Here is an 18510-nt window from a genome sequence, read left to right as displayed (position 1 = left end):
TTAACTGGGTCAGTCTGAAGCTGGTGAACTGAAACATTGTATCAACTATTAACTGGGTCAGTCTGAAGCTGGTGAACTGAAACATGGTATCAACTATTAACTGGGTCAGTCTGAAGCTGGTGAACTGAAACATGGTATCAACTATAACTGGGTCAGTCTGAAGCTGGTGAACTGAAACATTGTATCAACTATTAACTGGGTCAGTCTGAAGCTGGTGAACTGAAACATGGTATCAACTATTAACTGGGTCAGTCTGAAGCTGGTGAACTGGAAACATTGTATCAACTATTAACTGGGTCTGGTCTGAAGCTGGTGAACTGAAACATTGTATCAACTATTAACTGGGTCTGGTCTGAAGCTGGTGAACTGAAACATGGTATCAACTATTAACTGGGTCAGTCTGAAGCTGGTGTAGTGAACTGAAACATTGTATCAACTATAACTGGGTCAGTCTGAAGCTGGTGCTAGTGAACTGAAACATGGTATCAACTATTAACTGGGTCAGTCTGAAGCTGGTGAACTGGAAACATTGTATCAACTATTAACTGGGTCAGTCTGAAGCTGGTGTTAGTGAACTGGAAACATTCTCTCAACCAGCTTCATGAGGTAGTCACCTGGAATCCATTTCAATTAACAGGTGTGCCTTGTTAATTTGTGGAATTTATTTCCTTCTTAATGTGTGTATATATACATACAGTGGGGAGAACAAGTATTTGATACACTGCCGATTTTGCAGGTTTTCCTACTTACAAAGCATGTAGAGGTCTGTAATTTTTATCATAGGTACACTTCAACTGTGAGAGACGGAATCTAAAACAAAAATCCAGAAAATCACATTGTATGATTTTTAAGTAATTAATTTGCATTTTATTGCATGACATAAGTATTTGATACATCAGAAAAGCAGAACTTAATATTTGGTACAGAAACCTTTGTTTGCAATTACAGAAATCATATGTTTCCTGTAGTTCTTGACTAGGTTTGCACACACTGCAGCAGGGATTTTGGCCCACTCCTCCATACAGACCTTCTCCAGATCCTTCAGGTTTTGGGGCTGTTGCTGGGCAATACGGACTTTCAGCTCCCTCCAAAGATTTTCTATTGGGTTCAGGTCTGGAGACTGGCTAGGCCACTCCAGGACCTTGAGATGCTTCTTACGGAGCCACTCCTTAGTTGCCCTGGCTGTGTGTTTCGGGTCGTTGTCATGCTGGAAGACCCAGCCACGACCCATCTTCAATGCTCTTACTGAGGGAAGGAGGTTGTTGGCCAAGATCTCGCGATACATGGCCCCATCCATCCTCCCCTCAATACGGTGCAGTCGTCCTGTCCCCTTTGCAGAAAAGCATCCCCAAAGAATGATGTTTCCACCTCCATGCTTCACGGTTGGGATGGTGTTCTTGGGGTTGTACTCATCCTTCTTCTTCCTCCAAACACGGCGAGCGGAGTTTAGACCAAAAAGCTCTATTTTTGTCTCATCAGACCACATGACCTTCCCCCATTCCTCCTCTGGATCATCCAGATGGTCATTGGCAAACTTCAGACGGGCCTGGACATGCGCTGGCTTGAGCAGGGGGACCTTGCGTGCGCTGCAGGATTTTAATCCATGACGGCGTAGTGTGTTACTAATGGTTTTCTTTGAGACTGTGGTCCCAGCTCTCTTCAGGTCATTGACCAGGTCCTGCCGTGTAGTTCTGGGCTGATCCCTCACCTTCCTCATGATCATTGTAGCCCCACGAGGTGAGATCTTACATGGAGCCCCAGACCGAGGGTGATTGACCATCATCTTGAACTTCTTCCATTTTCTAATAATTGAGCCAACAGTTGTTGCCTTCTCACCAAGCTGCTTGCCTATTGTCCTGTAGCCCATCCCAGCCTTGTGCAGGTCTACAATTTTATCCCTGATGTCCTTACAGAGCTCTCTGGTCTTGGCCATTGTGGAGAGGTTGGAGTCTGTTTGATTGAGTGTGTGGACAGGTGTCTTTTATACAGGTAACGAGTTCAAACAGGTGCAGTTAATACAGGTAATGAGTGGAGAACAGGAGGGCTTCTTAAAGAAAAACTAACAGGTTTGTGAGAGCTGGAATTCTTACTGGTTGGTAGGTGATCAAATACTTATGTCATGCAATAAAATGCAAATTAATTACGTAAAAATCATATAATGTGATTTTCTGGATTTTTGTTTTAGATTCCGTCTCTCACAATTGAAGTGTACCTATGATAAAAATTACAGACCGCTACATGCTTTGTAAGTAGGAAAACCTGCAAAATCGGCAGTGTATCAAATACTTGTTCTCCCCACTGTATATATATATATTTGTCACTGCTCGGCTAAAACAATCAACCGGTCGACTAATTGCGGTCTGTACTAATCCTCATGCCTCTGTCTGTCCTCATGCCTCTGTCTGTCCTCATGCCTCTGTCTGTCCTCATGCCTCTGTCTGTCCTCATGCCTCTCTGTCCTCATGCCTCTGTCTGTCCTCATGCCTCTGTCTGTCCTCATGTCTGTGTTTTGTGGATTCTATTCTCTCTAACTCTCCCTCTCTCTCCCCCCTCCTCCTCGGACCTCTCTCTCCCCCCAGGGTTGTGAGCGGTAGCCGTGACGCTACGTTGCGTCTGTGGGACGTAGATTCTGGCGAGTGTCTCCACGTCCTGACGGGTCATGTGGCGGCCGTGCGGTGCGTACAGTATGACGGGCGCAGGGTGGTCAGCGGAGGATACGACTTCATGGTTAAAGTCTGGGACCCTGAGACAGAGACCTGTCTACACACACTGCAGGGACACACGAACAGAGTCTATTCACTACAGGTAGGAATACACACACACACACACACACACCCTGAAACAGACCTGTCTACACACTCTGCAGGGACACACTAACAGAGTCTATTCACTACAGGTAGTGGGCGGAACCGATCTGTTTTCCGTTCTGAAACAGAACCCTGTTCCTGTGTTCCGACCAGCATTATAAACTTCTGAACCGGTTCCAACCAAAAGGTTCTGAACCGGTTCCAACCAAAAAGGTTCTGAACCGGTTCCAACCAAAAAGGTTCTGAACCGGTTCCAACCAAAAAGGTTCTGAACCGGTTCCAACCAAAAAGGTTCTGAACCGGTTCCAACCAAAAAGGTTCTGAACCGGTTCCAACCAAAAAGGTTCTGAACCGGTTCCAACCAAAAAGGTTCTGAACCGGTTCCAACCAAAAAAGTTCTGAACCGGTTCCAACCAAAAAAGTTCTGAACCGGTTCCAACCAAAAGGTTCTGAACCGGTTCATGTAGTTGCTTTTCGTTAATTGTTTGACTTGTGAAATCAACATTGTTTTCACATTTCGCTTATTAATTTCCTTCACTGATTAGCGAGGATAGAGCAGCTTGCTAGTTGTTTTCATGATGGGTCATAGCTGTATGTGAGAGATGGGTTGGGAGATAGCGTGGCGTAACGGTCTAAGGCACTGCATCTCAGTACTAGAGCCGTCACTACAGACACCCTGGTTCGAATCCAGGCTGTATCACAACCGGCCGTGATCGGGAGTCCGGGTTTGGCTGGGGTAAGCCGTCGTTGTAAATACGAATTTGTTCTTAACTGACTTGCCTAGTTAAATAAAGTTTAACACACATGGAGAGAGAGAGCGGTGGACAACGAAGGGCCTTTACTTGAAGCGCTGAACATCATGACGTGAATTGGAATGTGTTTGGGCTATTACTGGCATCAAAACTAGATGTTAGGAATATTGTTGGAACAGAAAATAACATCATTAACGGGTGCTTTAGATTTGAAAATATACAGTGGGGAGAACAAGTATTTGATACACTGCCGATTTTGCAGGTTTTCCTACTTACAAAGCACGTAGAGGTCTGTCATTTTTATCATAGGTACACTTCTACTGTGAGAGTCGGAATCTAAAACAAAAATCCAGAAAATCACATTGTATGATTTTTAAGTAATTAATTTGCATTTTATTGCATGACATAAGTATTTGATACATCAGAAAAGCAGAACTTAATATTTGGTACAGAAACCTTTGTTTGCAATTACAGAGATCATACGTTTCCTGTAGTTCTTGACCAGGTTTGCACACACTGCAGCAGGGATTTTGGCCCACTCCTCCATACAGACCTTCTCCAGATCTTTCAGGTTTCGGGGCTGTCGCTGGGCAATACGGACTTTCAGCTCCCTCCAAAGATTTTCTATTGGGTTCAGGTCTGGAGACTGGCTAGGCCACTCCAGGACCTTGAGATGCTTCTTACGGAGCCACTCCTTAGTTGCCCTGGCTGTGTGTTTCGGGTCGTTGTCATGCTGGAAGATCCAGCCACGACCCATCTTCAATGCTCTTACTGAGGGTAGGAGGTTGTTGGCCAAGATCTCGCGATACATGGCCCCATCCATCCTCCACTCAATACGGTAGAGTCGTCCTGTCCCCTTTGCAGAAAAGCATCCCCAAAGAATGATGTTTCCACCTCCATGCTTCACGGTTGGGATGGTGTTCTTGGGGTTGTACTCATCCTTCTTCTTCCTCCAAACACGGCGAGTGGAGTTTAGACCAAAAAGCTCAATTTTTGTCTCATCAGACCACATGACCTTCTCCCATTCCTCCTCTGGATCATCCAGATCGTCATTGGCAAACTTCAGACGGGCCTGGACATGCGCTGGCTTGAGCAGGGGGACCTTGCGTGCGCTGCAGGATTTTAATCCATGACGGCGTAGTGTGTTACTAATGGTTTTCTTTGAGACTGTGGTCCCAGCTCTCTTCCGGTCATTGACCAGGTCCTGCCGTGTAGTTCTGGGCTGATCCCTCACCTTCCTCATGATCATTGATGCCCCACGAGGTGAGATCTTGCATGGAGCCCCAGACCGAGGGTGATTGACCGTCATCTTGAACTTCTTCCATTTTCTAATAATTGCGCCAACAGTTGTTGCCTTCTCACCAAGCTGCTTGCCTATTGTCCTGTAGCCCATCCCAGCCTTGTGTAGGTCTACAATTTTATCCCTGATGTCCTTACACAGCTCTCTGGTCTTGGCCATTGTGGAGAGGTTGGAGTCTGTTTGATTGAGTGTGTGGACAGGTGTCTTTTATACAGGTAACGAGTTCAAACAGGTGCAGTTAATACAGGTAATGAGTGGAGAACAGGAGGGCTTCTTAAAGAAAAACTAACAGGTCTGTGAGAGCCGGAATTCTTACTGGTTGGTAGGTGATCAAATACTTATGTCATGCAATAAAATGCAAATTAATTACTTAAAAATCATACAATGTGATTTTCTGGATTTTTGTTTTAGATTCTGTCTCTCACAGTTGAAGTGTACCTATGATAAAAATTACAGACCTCTACATGCTTTGTAAGTAGGAAAACCTGCAAAATCGGCAGTGTATCAAATACTTGTTCTCCCCACTGTAGGTTCTGTTCCGGAACACTAAAGATCACTGTCGTTCCTGGTTCGGTTTCTGTTCCTATGAAAATGTCATTATTTTTCGATTTTTGGTTCTACCCCCTGGTTAGAACACACCCACACACTCCTGTCTTCCTGCAATCCCCCGGTCTATCTCTTCTTCTGGTTAAATAAAGCCGTCCCTTCAGTAGTTAAAACACACGCTGTGTCCATACCATTGTTCTTGTGTTTCACTGCAATGTGAATTTGGTGCTCCTGACATTAACCCTAGTCCTCCTCCTCGTCCAGTTTGACGGCGCCTACGTGGTCAGCGGATCTCTGGACACCTCCATCAGAGTATGGGACGTAGTGACGGGGGCGTGTGTCCACACGCTGACCGGCCACCAATCACTGACCAGCGGTATGGAACTGAAGAACAACATCCTGGTCTCTGGCAACGCTGACTCTACAGTCAGGGTCTGGGATATACTGACTGGACAGTGTCTCCACACACTACAAGGTGAGGTTATACACACTGTATGCACAAAAGTATGTGGACACCCCTTCAAAATAGTGGATTCTGCTATTTTCAGCCACACCCGTTGCTGACAGGTGTATAAAATCAAGCACACAGCCATGCAATCTCCATAGACGAACATTAGCAGTAGAATGGGCCTTACTGAAGAGCTCAGGGACTTTCAATGTGGCACTGTCATAGGATGCCACCTTTCCAACAAGTCAGTTCGTCAAATTTCTGTCCTGCTAGAGCTGCCCTGATCAACTGTAAGTGCTGTTATTGTGAAGTGGAAACGTCTAGGAGCAACAACGGCTCAGCTGCGAAGTGGTAGGCCACACAAACTCACAGAACAGGACCGGCGAGTGCTGAAGTGTGTAAAAATCGTCTGTCCTCGGTTGCAACACTCACTACAGAGTTCCAAACTGCCTCTGGAAGCAACGTCAGCACAAGAACTGTTCGTCAGGAGCTTCATGAAATGGGTTTCCATGGCCGAGCAAACGCACACAAGCCTAAGATCACCATGCACAATGCCAAGCGTCAGCTCGAGTGGTGTAAAGCTCTCCGCCATTGGACTCTGGAGCAGTGGAAATGCGTTCTCTGGAGTGATGAATCACGCTTCACCATCTGGCAGTCCGACGGCCAAATCTGGGTTTTGGTGGATGCCAGGTAAACGCTACCTGCCCCAATGCATAGTGTCAACTGTAAAGTTTGGTGGAGGAGGAATAATGGCCTGGAACTGTTTTTCATGGTTCGGGCCGCTTAGTTCCAGTGAAGGAAAATGTTCATGCTACAGCATACAATGACATTCTAGACGATTCTGTGTTTCCAACTTTGTGGCAACCGTTTGAGGAAGTGGTTTTGTCGAGATCGGTGTGGAAGAACTTGACTGGACTGCACAGAGCCCTGACCTCAACCCCATCGAACACCTTTGGAATGAATTGGAACGCTGACTGCGAGCCAGGCTTAATCGCCTAACATCAGTGCCCAACCTCACTAATGCTCTTGTGGCTGAATGGAAGCAAGTCCCCGCAGCAATGTTCCAACATCTAGTGGAAAGCCTTCCCAGAAGAGTGGAGGCTGTTATAGCAGCAATGTTCCAACATCTAGTGGAAAGCCTTCCCAGAAGAGTGGAGGCTGTTATAGCAGCAATGTTCCAACATCTAGTGGAAAACCTTCCCAGAAGAGTGGAGGCTGTTTCAGCAGCAATGTTCCAACATCTAGTGGAAAGCCTTCCCAGAAGAGTGGAGGCTGTTATAGCAGCAATGTTCCAACATCTAGTGGAAAGCCTTCCCTGAAGAGTGGAGGCTGTTATAGCAGCAATGTTCCAACATCTAGTGGAAAGCCTTCCCAGAAGAGTGGAGGCTGTTTCAGCAGCAATGTTCCAACATCTAGTGGAAAGCCTTCCCAGAAGAGTGGAGGCTGTTATAGCAGCAATGTTCCAACATCTAGTGGAAAGCCTTCCCAGAAGAGTGGAGGCTGTTACAGCAGCAATGTTCCAACATCTAGAGGAAAGCCTTCCCAGAAGAGTGGAGGCTGTTATAGCAGCAATGTTCCAACATCTAGTGGAAAGCCTTCCCAGAAGAGTGGAGGCTGTTATAGCAGCAATGTTCCAACATCTGATGGAAGGCCTTCCCAGAAGAGTGGAGGCTGTTATAGCAGCAATGTTCCAACATCTAGTGGAAAGCCTTCCCAGAAGAGTGGAGGCTGTTATAGCAGCAATGTTCCAACATCTAGTGGAAAGCCTTCCCAGAAGAGTGGAGGCTGTTATAGCAGCGATGTTCCAATATCTAGTGGAAAGCCTTCCCAGAAGAGTGGAGGCTGTTGTAGCAGCAATGTTCCAACATCTAGTGGAAAGCCTTCCCAGAAGAGTGGAGGCTGTTATAGCTGCAATGTTCCAACATCTAGTGGAAAGCCTTCCCAGAAGAGTGGAGGCTGTTATAGCAGCAATGTTCCAACATCTAGTGGAAAGCCTTCCCAGAAGAGTGGAGGCTGTTATTGCAGCAATGTTCCAAATTCTAGTGGAAAGCCTTCCCAGAAGAGTGGAGGCTGTTACAGCAGCAATGTTCCAACGTCTAGTGGAAAGCCTTCCCAGAAGAGTGGAGGCTGTTATAGCAGCAATGTTCCAACATCTAGTGGAAAGCCTTCCCAGAAGAGTGGAGGCTGTTATAGCAGCAATGTTCCAACATCTAGTGGAAAGCCTTCCCAGAAGAGTGGAGGCTGTTATAGCAGCAATGTTCCAACATCTAGTGGAAAGCCTTCCCAGAAGAGTGGAGGCTGTTATAGCAGCAAAGGGGGAACAACTCCATATTAATGCCCAGGATTTTGGAATTAAATGTTCAACGAGCAGGTGTCCACATACTTTTGGTCATGTCGTCTACACACATTGAGTATAGACTGTCAAGGTCTGGAATATCAGGACAAAGTGTTAAAGAAAGGAGATGAGGGTCTCATTAGTAACAATGGGGGAGATGAGGGTCTCATTAGTAACAATGGGGGGGTTGAGGGTCTCATTAGTAACAATGGGGGGGTTGAGGGTCCCATTATTAACAATGGGGGAGATGAGGGTCTCATTAGTAACAATGGGGGAGATGAGGGTCTCATTAGTAACAATGGGGGGGTTGAGGGTCTCATTAGTAACAATGGGGGAGATGAGGGTCTCATTAGTAACAATGGGGGGGTGGTTGAGGGTCTCATTAGTAACAATGGGGGGATTGAGGTTCTCATTAGTAACAATGGGGGGGTTGAGGTTCTCATTAGTAACAATGGGGGGGTTGAGGTTCTCATTAGTAACAATGGGGGGGTTGAGGGATGAAGGTCTCATTAGTAACAATGGGGGATTGAGGGTCTCATTAGTAACAATGGGGGGATTGAGGTTCTCATTAGTAACAATGGGGGGGTTGAGGTTCTCATTAGTAACAATGGGGGGGTTGAGGGATGAAGGTCTCATTAGTAACAATGGGGGATTGAGGGTCTCATTAGTAACAATGGAGGATTGAGGGTCTCATTAGTAACAATGGGGGATTGAGGGTCTCATTAGTAACAATGGGGGGGTTGAGGTTGAAGGTCTCATTGTTACAGTGGAGGAGATGAGGGGGGTTGTTCTCGTTGTAACAGTGGAGGAGATGAGGGGGGTAGGTCCTCATCAGGACCAGTCAGTAGTAACCACCCAGGTCTCCATTAGGACCAGTCAGTAGTAACCACCCAGGTCTCCATTAGGACCAGTCAGTAGTAACCACCCAGGTCCCCATAAGCACCAGTCAGCAGTAACCATCCAGTTCCTCATAAGCACCAGTCAGCAGTAACCACCCAGGTTCCCTTAAGCACCAGTCAGTAGTAACCACCCAGGTTCCCTTAAGCACCAGTCAGCAGTAACCACCCAGGTCCCCATAAGCACCAGTCAGCAGTAACCACCCAGGTCCCCATAAGCACCAGTCAGTAGTAACCACCCAGGTTCCCTTAAGCACCAGTCAGCAGTAACCACCCAGGTTCCCTTAAGCACCAGTCAGCAGTAACCACCCAGGTTCCCTTAAGCACCAGTCAGCAGTAACCACCCAGGTTCCCTTAAGCACCAGTCAGCAGTAACCACCCAGGTCCCCATAAGCACCAGTCAGCAGTAACCACCCAGGTTCCCTTAAGCACCAGTCAGCAGTAACCACCCAGGTCCCCATAAGCACCAGTCAGCAGTAACCACCCAGGTTCCCTTAAGCACCAGTCAGCAGTAACCACCCAGGTCCCCATAAGCACCAGTCAGCAGTAACCACCCAGGTTCCCTTAAGCACCAGTCAGCAGTAACCACCCAGGTTCCCTTAAGCACCAGTCAGCAGTAACCACCCAGGTTCCCTTAAGCACCAGTCAGCAGTAACCACCCAGGTTCCCTTAAGCACCAGTCAGCAGTAACCACCCAGGTTCCCTTAAGCACCAGTCAGCAGTAACCTGTCTCCTGTTTTCCTACTATAACGAACTCCCCAGCTAGCAGATAACGCTCTGAGAACCATATGTTTCTTAGGTGGGGATTTCAGTACTTCAGCATAACGTTTCCTACAGGTTTCCTCGCGGTTCTATTTAAAGTAATTTTCTCACATTGTTTCAAAAACGCTAAGAAACTACTTTCGTCTGTGGGAATTTCAGTACTTCAGGCTAACGTTTTCTGGTTCAATTTAAAGTCATGTTCTCAGAACATTAACAAAACTTTCCATAAAAACTACAAGAAAACAATCAATGAACGTTCTAAGAATGTCATTTAAAAACATGTACATTCTGTTCTCAGAATCAACAAAACTCTCTATCTTGTTGAGTGTGTTCAGGTGTGTTGGCCACACCCACTAATTGGCCACACCCACTAATTGGCCACACCTGATCTTAACGAGTGCCTGTTTGTTTTTGAAAAGGGGTCTGTTTGAATAGACTGAAATGAACAGCGTTGTATGAGTTGTATTTAAATGCAACGCTAGGTCCATCCTGGTGGCCAAGTGGACAAGTTCCATGGATAAAGAAGGTCTGAATCTCACTGACGCCGTGCCGCCATAAAAAAATAAAATGCGTTTGCATAATTAATGGCTAAACAAATGTATTTCCATGTGTCCAGTCTGTGCTTGGTGTTCAAAACAGTTAACCCAAACTAAGTAGTCTTATTGAAACATGTACTCAGAACATTATTTTAATTACCTTCAAATAACCTAGAATTTACATTCTCAGAACGTTAATTAAACCTCCCAAGAAAACGTTCAGGGAACCATAGCAAAACGTTCTCAGAACCTCCCTGCAACCCAAAAAAATTATGTTCCCAGAACGTTTCCGTTTTACCGGTCAGGAAACATCTGGGTTCGTACCCAGAACCAATGGTGTTCGTACCCAGAACCAATGGTGTTCGTACCCAGAACCAATGGTGTTCGTACCCAGAACCAATGGGAAACCAAAAATGTACATTCCCATAACTTCCAAGGACCAAATGTGCTAGCTGGGTTTCTCTCTGTCTCTCTCTCTCTCTCCAGTTCCCCTACTATAATTAACACTTCTCCTCTCTTTCTCCCCCTCTGCCCTCTCCCCGCTCTCTCTCGCTCTCTCTCTCCAGGTCCCCATAAGCACCAGTCGGCAGTAACCTGTCTCCAGTTCTCTCGTTCCCTGGTGGTCTCTTCATCAGATGACGGGACAGTGAAGCTGTGGAGCCTGGCGACGGGGGAGTGGATCAGAGACCTGGTGGCTCTGCAGAGTGGAGGATCAGGGGGAGTGGTGTGGAGGATCAGGTAAATGACTAGGATACACACAGGGGGAGTGGATCAGAGACCTGGTGGCTCTGCAGAGTGGAGGATCAGGGGGAGTGGTGTGGAGGATCAGGTAAATGACTAGGATACACACATACTCCACACACACCACACACACCATACACACACTAACCCTCCTCGCTCTCTCCAGGGGGTCTAACACCAGACTGGTAACACTAACCCTCCTCTCTCTCTCCAGGGGGTCTAACACCAGACTGGTAACACTAACCCTCCTCTCTCTCTCCAGGGGGTCTAACACCAGACTGGTAACACTAACCCTCCTCTCTCTCTCCAGGGGGTCTAACACCAGACTGGTAACACTAACCCTCCTCTCTCTCTCCAGGGGGTCTAACACCAGACTGGTAACCCTCCTCTCTCTCTCCAGGGGGTCTAACACCAGACTGGTAACACTAACCCTCCTCTCTCTCTCCAGGGGGTCTAACACCAGACTGGTAACCCTCCTCTCTCTCTCTCTCTCTCCAGGGGGTCTAACACCAGACTGGTAACACTAACCCTCCTCTCTCTCTCCAGGGAGTCTAACACCAGACTGGTAACACTAACCCTCCTCTCTCTCTCCAGGGGGTCTAACACCAGACTGGTAACACTAACCCTCCTCTCTCTCTCCAGGGGGTCTAACACCAGACTGGTAACCCTCCTCTCTCTCTCTCCAGGGGGTCTAACACCAGACTGGTAACACTAACCCTCCTCTCTCTCTCCAGGGGGTCTAACACCAGACTGGTAACACTAACCCTCCTCTCTCTCTCCAGGGGGTCTAACACCAGACTGGTAACACTAACCCTCCTCTCTCTCTCCAGGGGGTCTAACACCAGACTGGTAACACTAACCCTCCTCTCTCTCTCCAGGGGGTCTAACACCAGACTGGTAACACTAACCCTCCTCTCTCTCTCCAGGGGGTCTAACACCAGACTGGTAACACTAACCCTCCTCTCTCTCTCCAGGGGGTCTAACACCAGACTGGTAACACTAACCCTCCTCTCTCTCTCCAGGGGGTCTAACACCAGACTGGTAACACTAACCCTCCTCTCTCTCTCCAGGGGGTCTAACACCAGACTGGTAACACTAACCCTCCTCTCTCTCTCCAGGGGGTCTAACACCAGACTGGTAACACTAACCCTCCTCTCTCTCTCTCCAGGGGGTCTAACACCAGACTGGTAACCCTCCTCTCTCTCTCCAGGGGGTCTAACACCAGACTGGTAACACTAACCCTCCTCTCTCTCTCTCCAGGGGGTCTAACACCAGACTGGTAACCCTCCTCTCTCTCTCCAGGGGGTCTAACACCAGACTGGTAACACTAACCCTCCTCTCTCTCTCCAGGGGGTCTAACACCAGACTGGTAACCCTCCTCTCTCTCTCCAGGGGGTCTAACACCAGACTGGTAACACTAACCCTCCTCTCTCTCTCCAGGGGGTCTAACACCAGACTGGTAACACTAACCCTCCTCTCTCTCTCCAGGGGGTCTAACACCAGACTGGTAACACTAACCCTCCTCTCTCTCTCCAGGGGGTCTAACACCAGACTGGTAACACTAACCCTCCTCTCTCTCTCCAGGGGGTCTAACACGAGACTGGTAACACTAACCCTCCTCTCTCTCTCCAGGGGGTCTAACACCAGACTGGTAACACTAACCCTCCTCTCTCTCTCCAGGGGGTCTAACACCAGACTGGTAACACTAACCCTCCTCTCTCTCTCCAGGGGGTCTAACACCAGACTGGTAACACTAACCCTCCTCTCTCTCTCCAGGGGGTCTAACACCAGACTGGTAACACTAACCCTCCTCTCTCTCTCCAGGGGGTCTAACACCAGACTGGTAACACTAACCCTCCTCTCTCTCTCCAGGGGGTCTAACACCAGACTGGTAACACTAACCCTCCTCTCTCTCTCTCCAGGGGGTCTAACACCAGACTGGTAACACTAACCCTCCTCTCTCTCTCCAGGGGGTCTAACACCAGACTGGTAACACTCCTCTCTCTCTCCAGGGGGTCTAACACCAGACTGGTAACACTAACCCTCCTCTCTCTCTCCAGGGGGTCTAACACCAGACTGGTAACCCTCCTCTCTCTCTCCAGGGGGTCTAACACCAGACTGGTAACACTAACCCTCCTCTCTCTCTCCAGGGGGTCTAACACCAGACTGGTAACACTAACCCTCCTCTCTCTCTCCAGGGGGTCTAACACCAGACTGGTAACACTAACCCTCCTCTCTCTCTCCAGGGGGTCTAACACCAGACTGGTAACCCTCCTCTCTCTCTCCAGGGGGTCTAACACCAGACTGGTAACACTAACCCTCCTCTCTCTCTCCAGGGGGTCTAACACCAGACTGGTAACCCTCCTCTCTCTCTCCAGGGGGTCTAACACCAGACTGGTAACACTAACCCTCCTCTCTCTCTCCAGGGGGTCTAACACCAGACTGGTAACCCTCCTCTCTCTCTCCAGGGGGTCTAACACCAGACTGGTAACACTAACCCTCCTCTCTCTCTCCAGGGGGTCTAACACCAGACTGGTAACACTAACCCTCCTCTCTCTCTCCAGGGGGTCTAACACCAGACTGGTAACACTAACCCTCCTCTCTCTCTCCAGGGGGTCTAACACCAGACTGGTAACACTAACCCTCCTCTCTCTCTCCAGGGGGTCTAACACCAGACTGGTAACACTAACCCTCCTCTCTCTCTCCAGGGGGTCTAACACCAGACTGGTAACACTAACCCTCCTCTCTCTCTCCAGGGAGTCTAACACCAGACTGGTAACACTAACCCTCCTCTCTCTCTCCAGGGGGTCTAACACCAGACTGGTAACCATCCTCTCTCTCTCTCTCTCTCCAGGGCGTCTAACACCAGACTGGTAACCCTCCTCTCTCTCTCTCTCTCTCTAGGGCGTCTAACACCAGACTGGTAGCAGCAGTTGGCAGCAGGAATGGGACAGAGGAGACTAAACTCATGGTGCTGGATTTTGACCTCACTGACAACCACAAGTGATGTCATCAAAGAGGGACGGGGTTTCATCAGGAGAGGAGGTCATGTCATTGGATAAGGATGTGCGGTAACCAATATCCTCATAGGTGGAAGGAGAACTTGTGATGATGATGATGATAATGAGAGGGGAGATGGAGGAGGTGTCGGTTGACAGAGGACCATGTAAGAATCCTCAAATGGAAGGACTGAGTGCCATTTTAAGAGGAGGTACCAACATACCACAAACCAGGAGACTCAGAAATGTCCCACATTTCCTCACCACATTCCTGTGGATCCATTTTCTAGCTGACCTAAAACACTGCTGGAAACTGGTATAATGGTGAAGAACCGGTACACAGGATCAACTTTGAATCTTCTGCGACCGGAGAAATCCATGAGAGGTCCCACTAAGGCCATACCACTAACTGACAGGCCGTACGACTAACTGACAGGCCATGCGGCTAACTGACAGGCCATACGGCTAACTGACAGGCCATACGGCTAACTGACAGGCCGTACGACTAACTGACAGGCCATACCACTAACTGACAGGCCATACCACTAACTGACAGGCCATACCACTAACTGACAGGCCATACGGCTAACTGACAGGCCATACGGCTAACTGACAGGCCATACGGCTAACTGACAGGCCATACGGCTAACTGACAGGCCGTACGACTAAGTGACAGGCCATACGGCTAACTGACAGGCCGTACGACTAAGTGACAGGCCATACGACTAACTGACAGGCCGTACGACTAACTGACAGGCCGTACGACTAACTGACAGGCCATACGACTAACTGACAGGCCATACGGCTAACTGACAGGCCGTACGACTAACTGACAGGCCATACGGCTAACTGACAGGCCGTACGGCTAACTGACAGGCCGTACGACTAAGTGACAGGCCATACGGCTAACTGACAGGCCGTACGACTAACTGACAGGCCGTACCACTAACTGACAGGCCGTACGACTAACTGACAGGCCATACCACTAACTGACAGGCCATACCACTAACTGACAGGCCATACCACTAACTGACAGGCCATACGACTAACTGACAGGCCATACGGCTAACTGACAGGCCATACGGCTAACTGACAGGCCATACGGCTAACTGACAGGCCATACGGCTAACTAACAGGCCATACGGCTAACTGACAGGCCATACGGCTAACTGACAGGCCATGCGGCTAACTGACAGGCCATACGGCTAACTGACAGGCCATGCGGCTAACTGACAGGCCATACGGCTAACTGACAGGCCATACGGCTAACTGACAGGCCATACCGCTAACTGACAGGCCATACCGCTAACTGACAGGCCATACCGCTAACTGACAGGCCATACCGCTAACTGACAGGCCATACGACTAACTGACAGGCCATACGGCTAACCGACAGGCCATACGGCTAACCGACAGGCCATACGACTAACTGACAGGCCATACGACTAACTGACAGGCCATACGACTAACTGACAGGCCATACGGCTAACTGACTGGCCATACGGCTAACTGACAGGCCATACGGCTAACTGACAGGCCATACGGCTAACTGACAGGCCATACGGCTAACCGACAGGCCATACGGCTAACCGACAGGCCATACGGCTAACCGACAGGCCATACGGCTAACTGACAGGCCATACGGCTAACTGACAGGCCATACGGCTAACCGACAGGCCATACGGCTAACCGACAGGCCATACGGCTAACCGACAGGCCATACGGCTAACCGACAGGCCATACGACTAACCGACAGGCCATACGACTAACCGACAGGCCATACCACTAACCGACAGGCCTTACCACTAACCGACAGGCCGTACCACTAACCGACAGGCCGTACGACTAACCGACAGGCCATACCACTAACTGACATGCCACACCACTAACTGACAGGCCATACGGCTAACTGACAGGCCATGCGGCTAACTGACAGGCCATACGACTAACTGACAGGCCATACGACTAACTGACAGGCCATACGACTAACTGACAGGCCATACGACTAACTGACAGGCCATACGACTAACTGACAGGCCATACGACTAACTGACAGGCCATACGACTAACTGACAGGCCATACGACTAACTGACAGGCCGTACGACTAACTGACAGGCCGTACGACTAACTGACAGGCCGTACGACTAACTGACAGGCCATACGACTAACTGACAGGCCTTCTGACCGACCGCCCAAAGGTCAAACTGAGTGTAGTTACTGTAACCACCCAGACTACTGCTGGATGTATAGTTACTGTAACCACCCAGACTACTGCAGGATGTATAGTTACTGTAACCACCCAGACTACTGCTGTATGTATAGTTACTGTAACCACCCAGACTACTGCAGGATGTATAGTTACTGTAACCACCCAGACTACTGCTGGATGTATAGTTACTGTAACCACCCAGACTACTGCAGGATGTATAGTTACTGTAACCACCCAGACTACTGCAGCATGTATAGTTACTGTAACCACCCAGACTACTGCAGGATGTATAGTTACTGTAACCACCCAGACTACTGCAGGATGTATAGTTACTGTAACCACCCAGACTACTGCAGGATGTATAGTTACTGTAACCACCCAGACTACTGCAGGATGTATAGTTACTGTAACCACCCAGACTACTGCAGGATGTATAGTTACTGTAACCACCCAGACTACTGCAGGATGTATAGTTACTGTAACCACCCAGACTACTGCAGGATGTATAGTTACTGTAACCACCCAGACTACTGCTGGATGTGTAGTTACTGTAACCACCCAGACTACTGCAGGATGTATAGTTACTGTAACCACCCAGACTACTGCTGGATGTATAGTTACTGTAACCACCCAGACTACTGCAGGATGTATAGTTACTGTAACCACCCAGACTACTGCAGGATGTATAGTTACTGTAACCACCCAGACTACTGCAGGATGTATAGTTACTGTAACCACCCAGACTACTACAGGATGTATAGTTACTGTAACCACCCAGACTACTGCAGGATGTATAGTTACTGTAACCACCCAGACTACTGCAGGATGTATAGTTACTGTAACCACCCAGACTACTGCTGGATGTGTAGTTACTGTAACCACCCAGACTACTGCAGGATGTATAGTTACTGTAACCACCCAGACTACTACAGGATGTATAGTTACTGTAACCACCCAGACTACTGCTGGATGTATAGTTACTGTAACCACCCAGACTACTGCTGGATGTGTAGTTACTGTAACCACCCAGACTACTGCAGGATGTATAGTTACTGTAACCACCCAGACTACTGCAGGATGTATAGTTACTGTAACCTCCCAGACTACTGCTGGATGTATAGTTACTGTAACCACCCAGACTACTGCTGGATGTGTAGTTACTGTAACCACCCAGACTACTGCAGGATGTATAGTTACTGTAACCACCCAGACTACTGCAGGATGTGTAGTTACTGTAACCACCCAGACTACTGCAGGATGTATAGTTACTGTAACCACCCAGACTACTGCTGGATGTATAGTTACTGTAACCACCCAGACTACTGCAGGATGTATAGTTACTGTAACCACCCAGACTACTGCTGGATGTGTAGTTACTGTAACCACCCAGACTACTGCAGGATGTATAGTTACTGTAACCACCCAGACTACTACAGGATGTATAGTTACTGTAACCACCCAGACTACTGCAGGATGTATAGTTACTGTAACCACCCAGACTGCTGCAGGATGTATAGTTACTGTAACCACCCAGACTACTGCAGGATGTATAGTTACTGTAACCACCCAGACTACTGCAGGATGTATAGTTACTGTAACCACCCAGACTACTGCAGGATGTATAGTTACTGTAACCACCCAGACTACTGCAGGATGTATAGTTACTGTAACCACCCAGACTACTGCTGGATGTATAGTTACTGTAACCACCCAGACTACTGCAGGATGTATAGTTACTGTAACCACCCAGACTACTGCAGGATGTATAGTTACTGTAACCACCCAGATTACTGCTGGATGTATAGACTGTATAGTTACTGTAACCACCCAGACTACTGCAGGATGTATAGACTGTATAGTTACTGGAACCACCCAGACTACTGCAGGATGTATAGACTGTATAGTTACTGTAACCACCCAGACTACTGCAGGATGTATAGTTACTGTAACCACCCAGACTACTGCAGGATGTGTAGTTACTGTAACCACCCAGACTACTGCTGGATGTATAGTTACTGTAACCACCCAGACTACTGCAGGATGTATAGTTACTGTAACCACCCAGACTACTGCTGGATGTATAGTTACTGTAACCTCCCAGACTACTGCAGGATGTATAGTTACTGTAACCACCCAGACTACTGCTGGATGTGTAGTTACTGTAACCTCCCAGACTAC

General features: G+C 48.3%; 1 protein-coding gene across 2 annotated transcripts in view; it reads left to right on the top strand.

The window, feature by feature from the left end:
• The window catches only part of LOC139534770 (F-box/WD repeat-containing protein 7-like), a 91862-nt gene extending 75312 nt beyond the window's left edge, over positions 1 to 16550 (top strand). The window contains exons 9-12 of one of the 2 annotated variants that reach the window (XM_071334200.1): positions 2580 to 2805; positions 5670 to 5880; positions 10949 to 11120; positions 14028 to 16550. In XM_071334200.1, coding sequence (XP_071190301.1) covers positions 2580 to 2805; positions 5670 to 5880; positions 10949 to 11120; positions 14028 to 14130 — 712 coding nt within the window. In that variant the 3' untranslated portion in view covers positions 14131 to 16550. The remainder of the gene's footprint in view (positions 1 to 2579; positions 2806 to 5669; positions 5881 to 10948; positions 11121 to 14027) is intronic. The other variant, XM_071334199.1, reaches the window with a different exon arrangement.
• The last annotated feature ends 1960 nt before the right edge of the window (positions 16551 to 18510 follow it).

This window comes from Salvelinus alpinus, chromosome 11 (assembly GCF_045679555.1).
Source record: "Salvelinus alpinus chromosome 11, SLU_Salpinus.1, whole genome shotgun sequence".
NCBI lineage: Eukaryota > Metazoa > Chordata > Actinopteri > Salmoniformes > Salmonidae > Salvelinus > Salvelinus alpinus.
The sequence above is the reverse complement of the archived record's forward strand: the minus strand, read 5'-3'. Positions and strand labels throughout refer to the sequence as shown.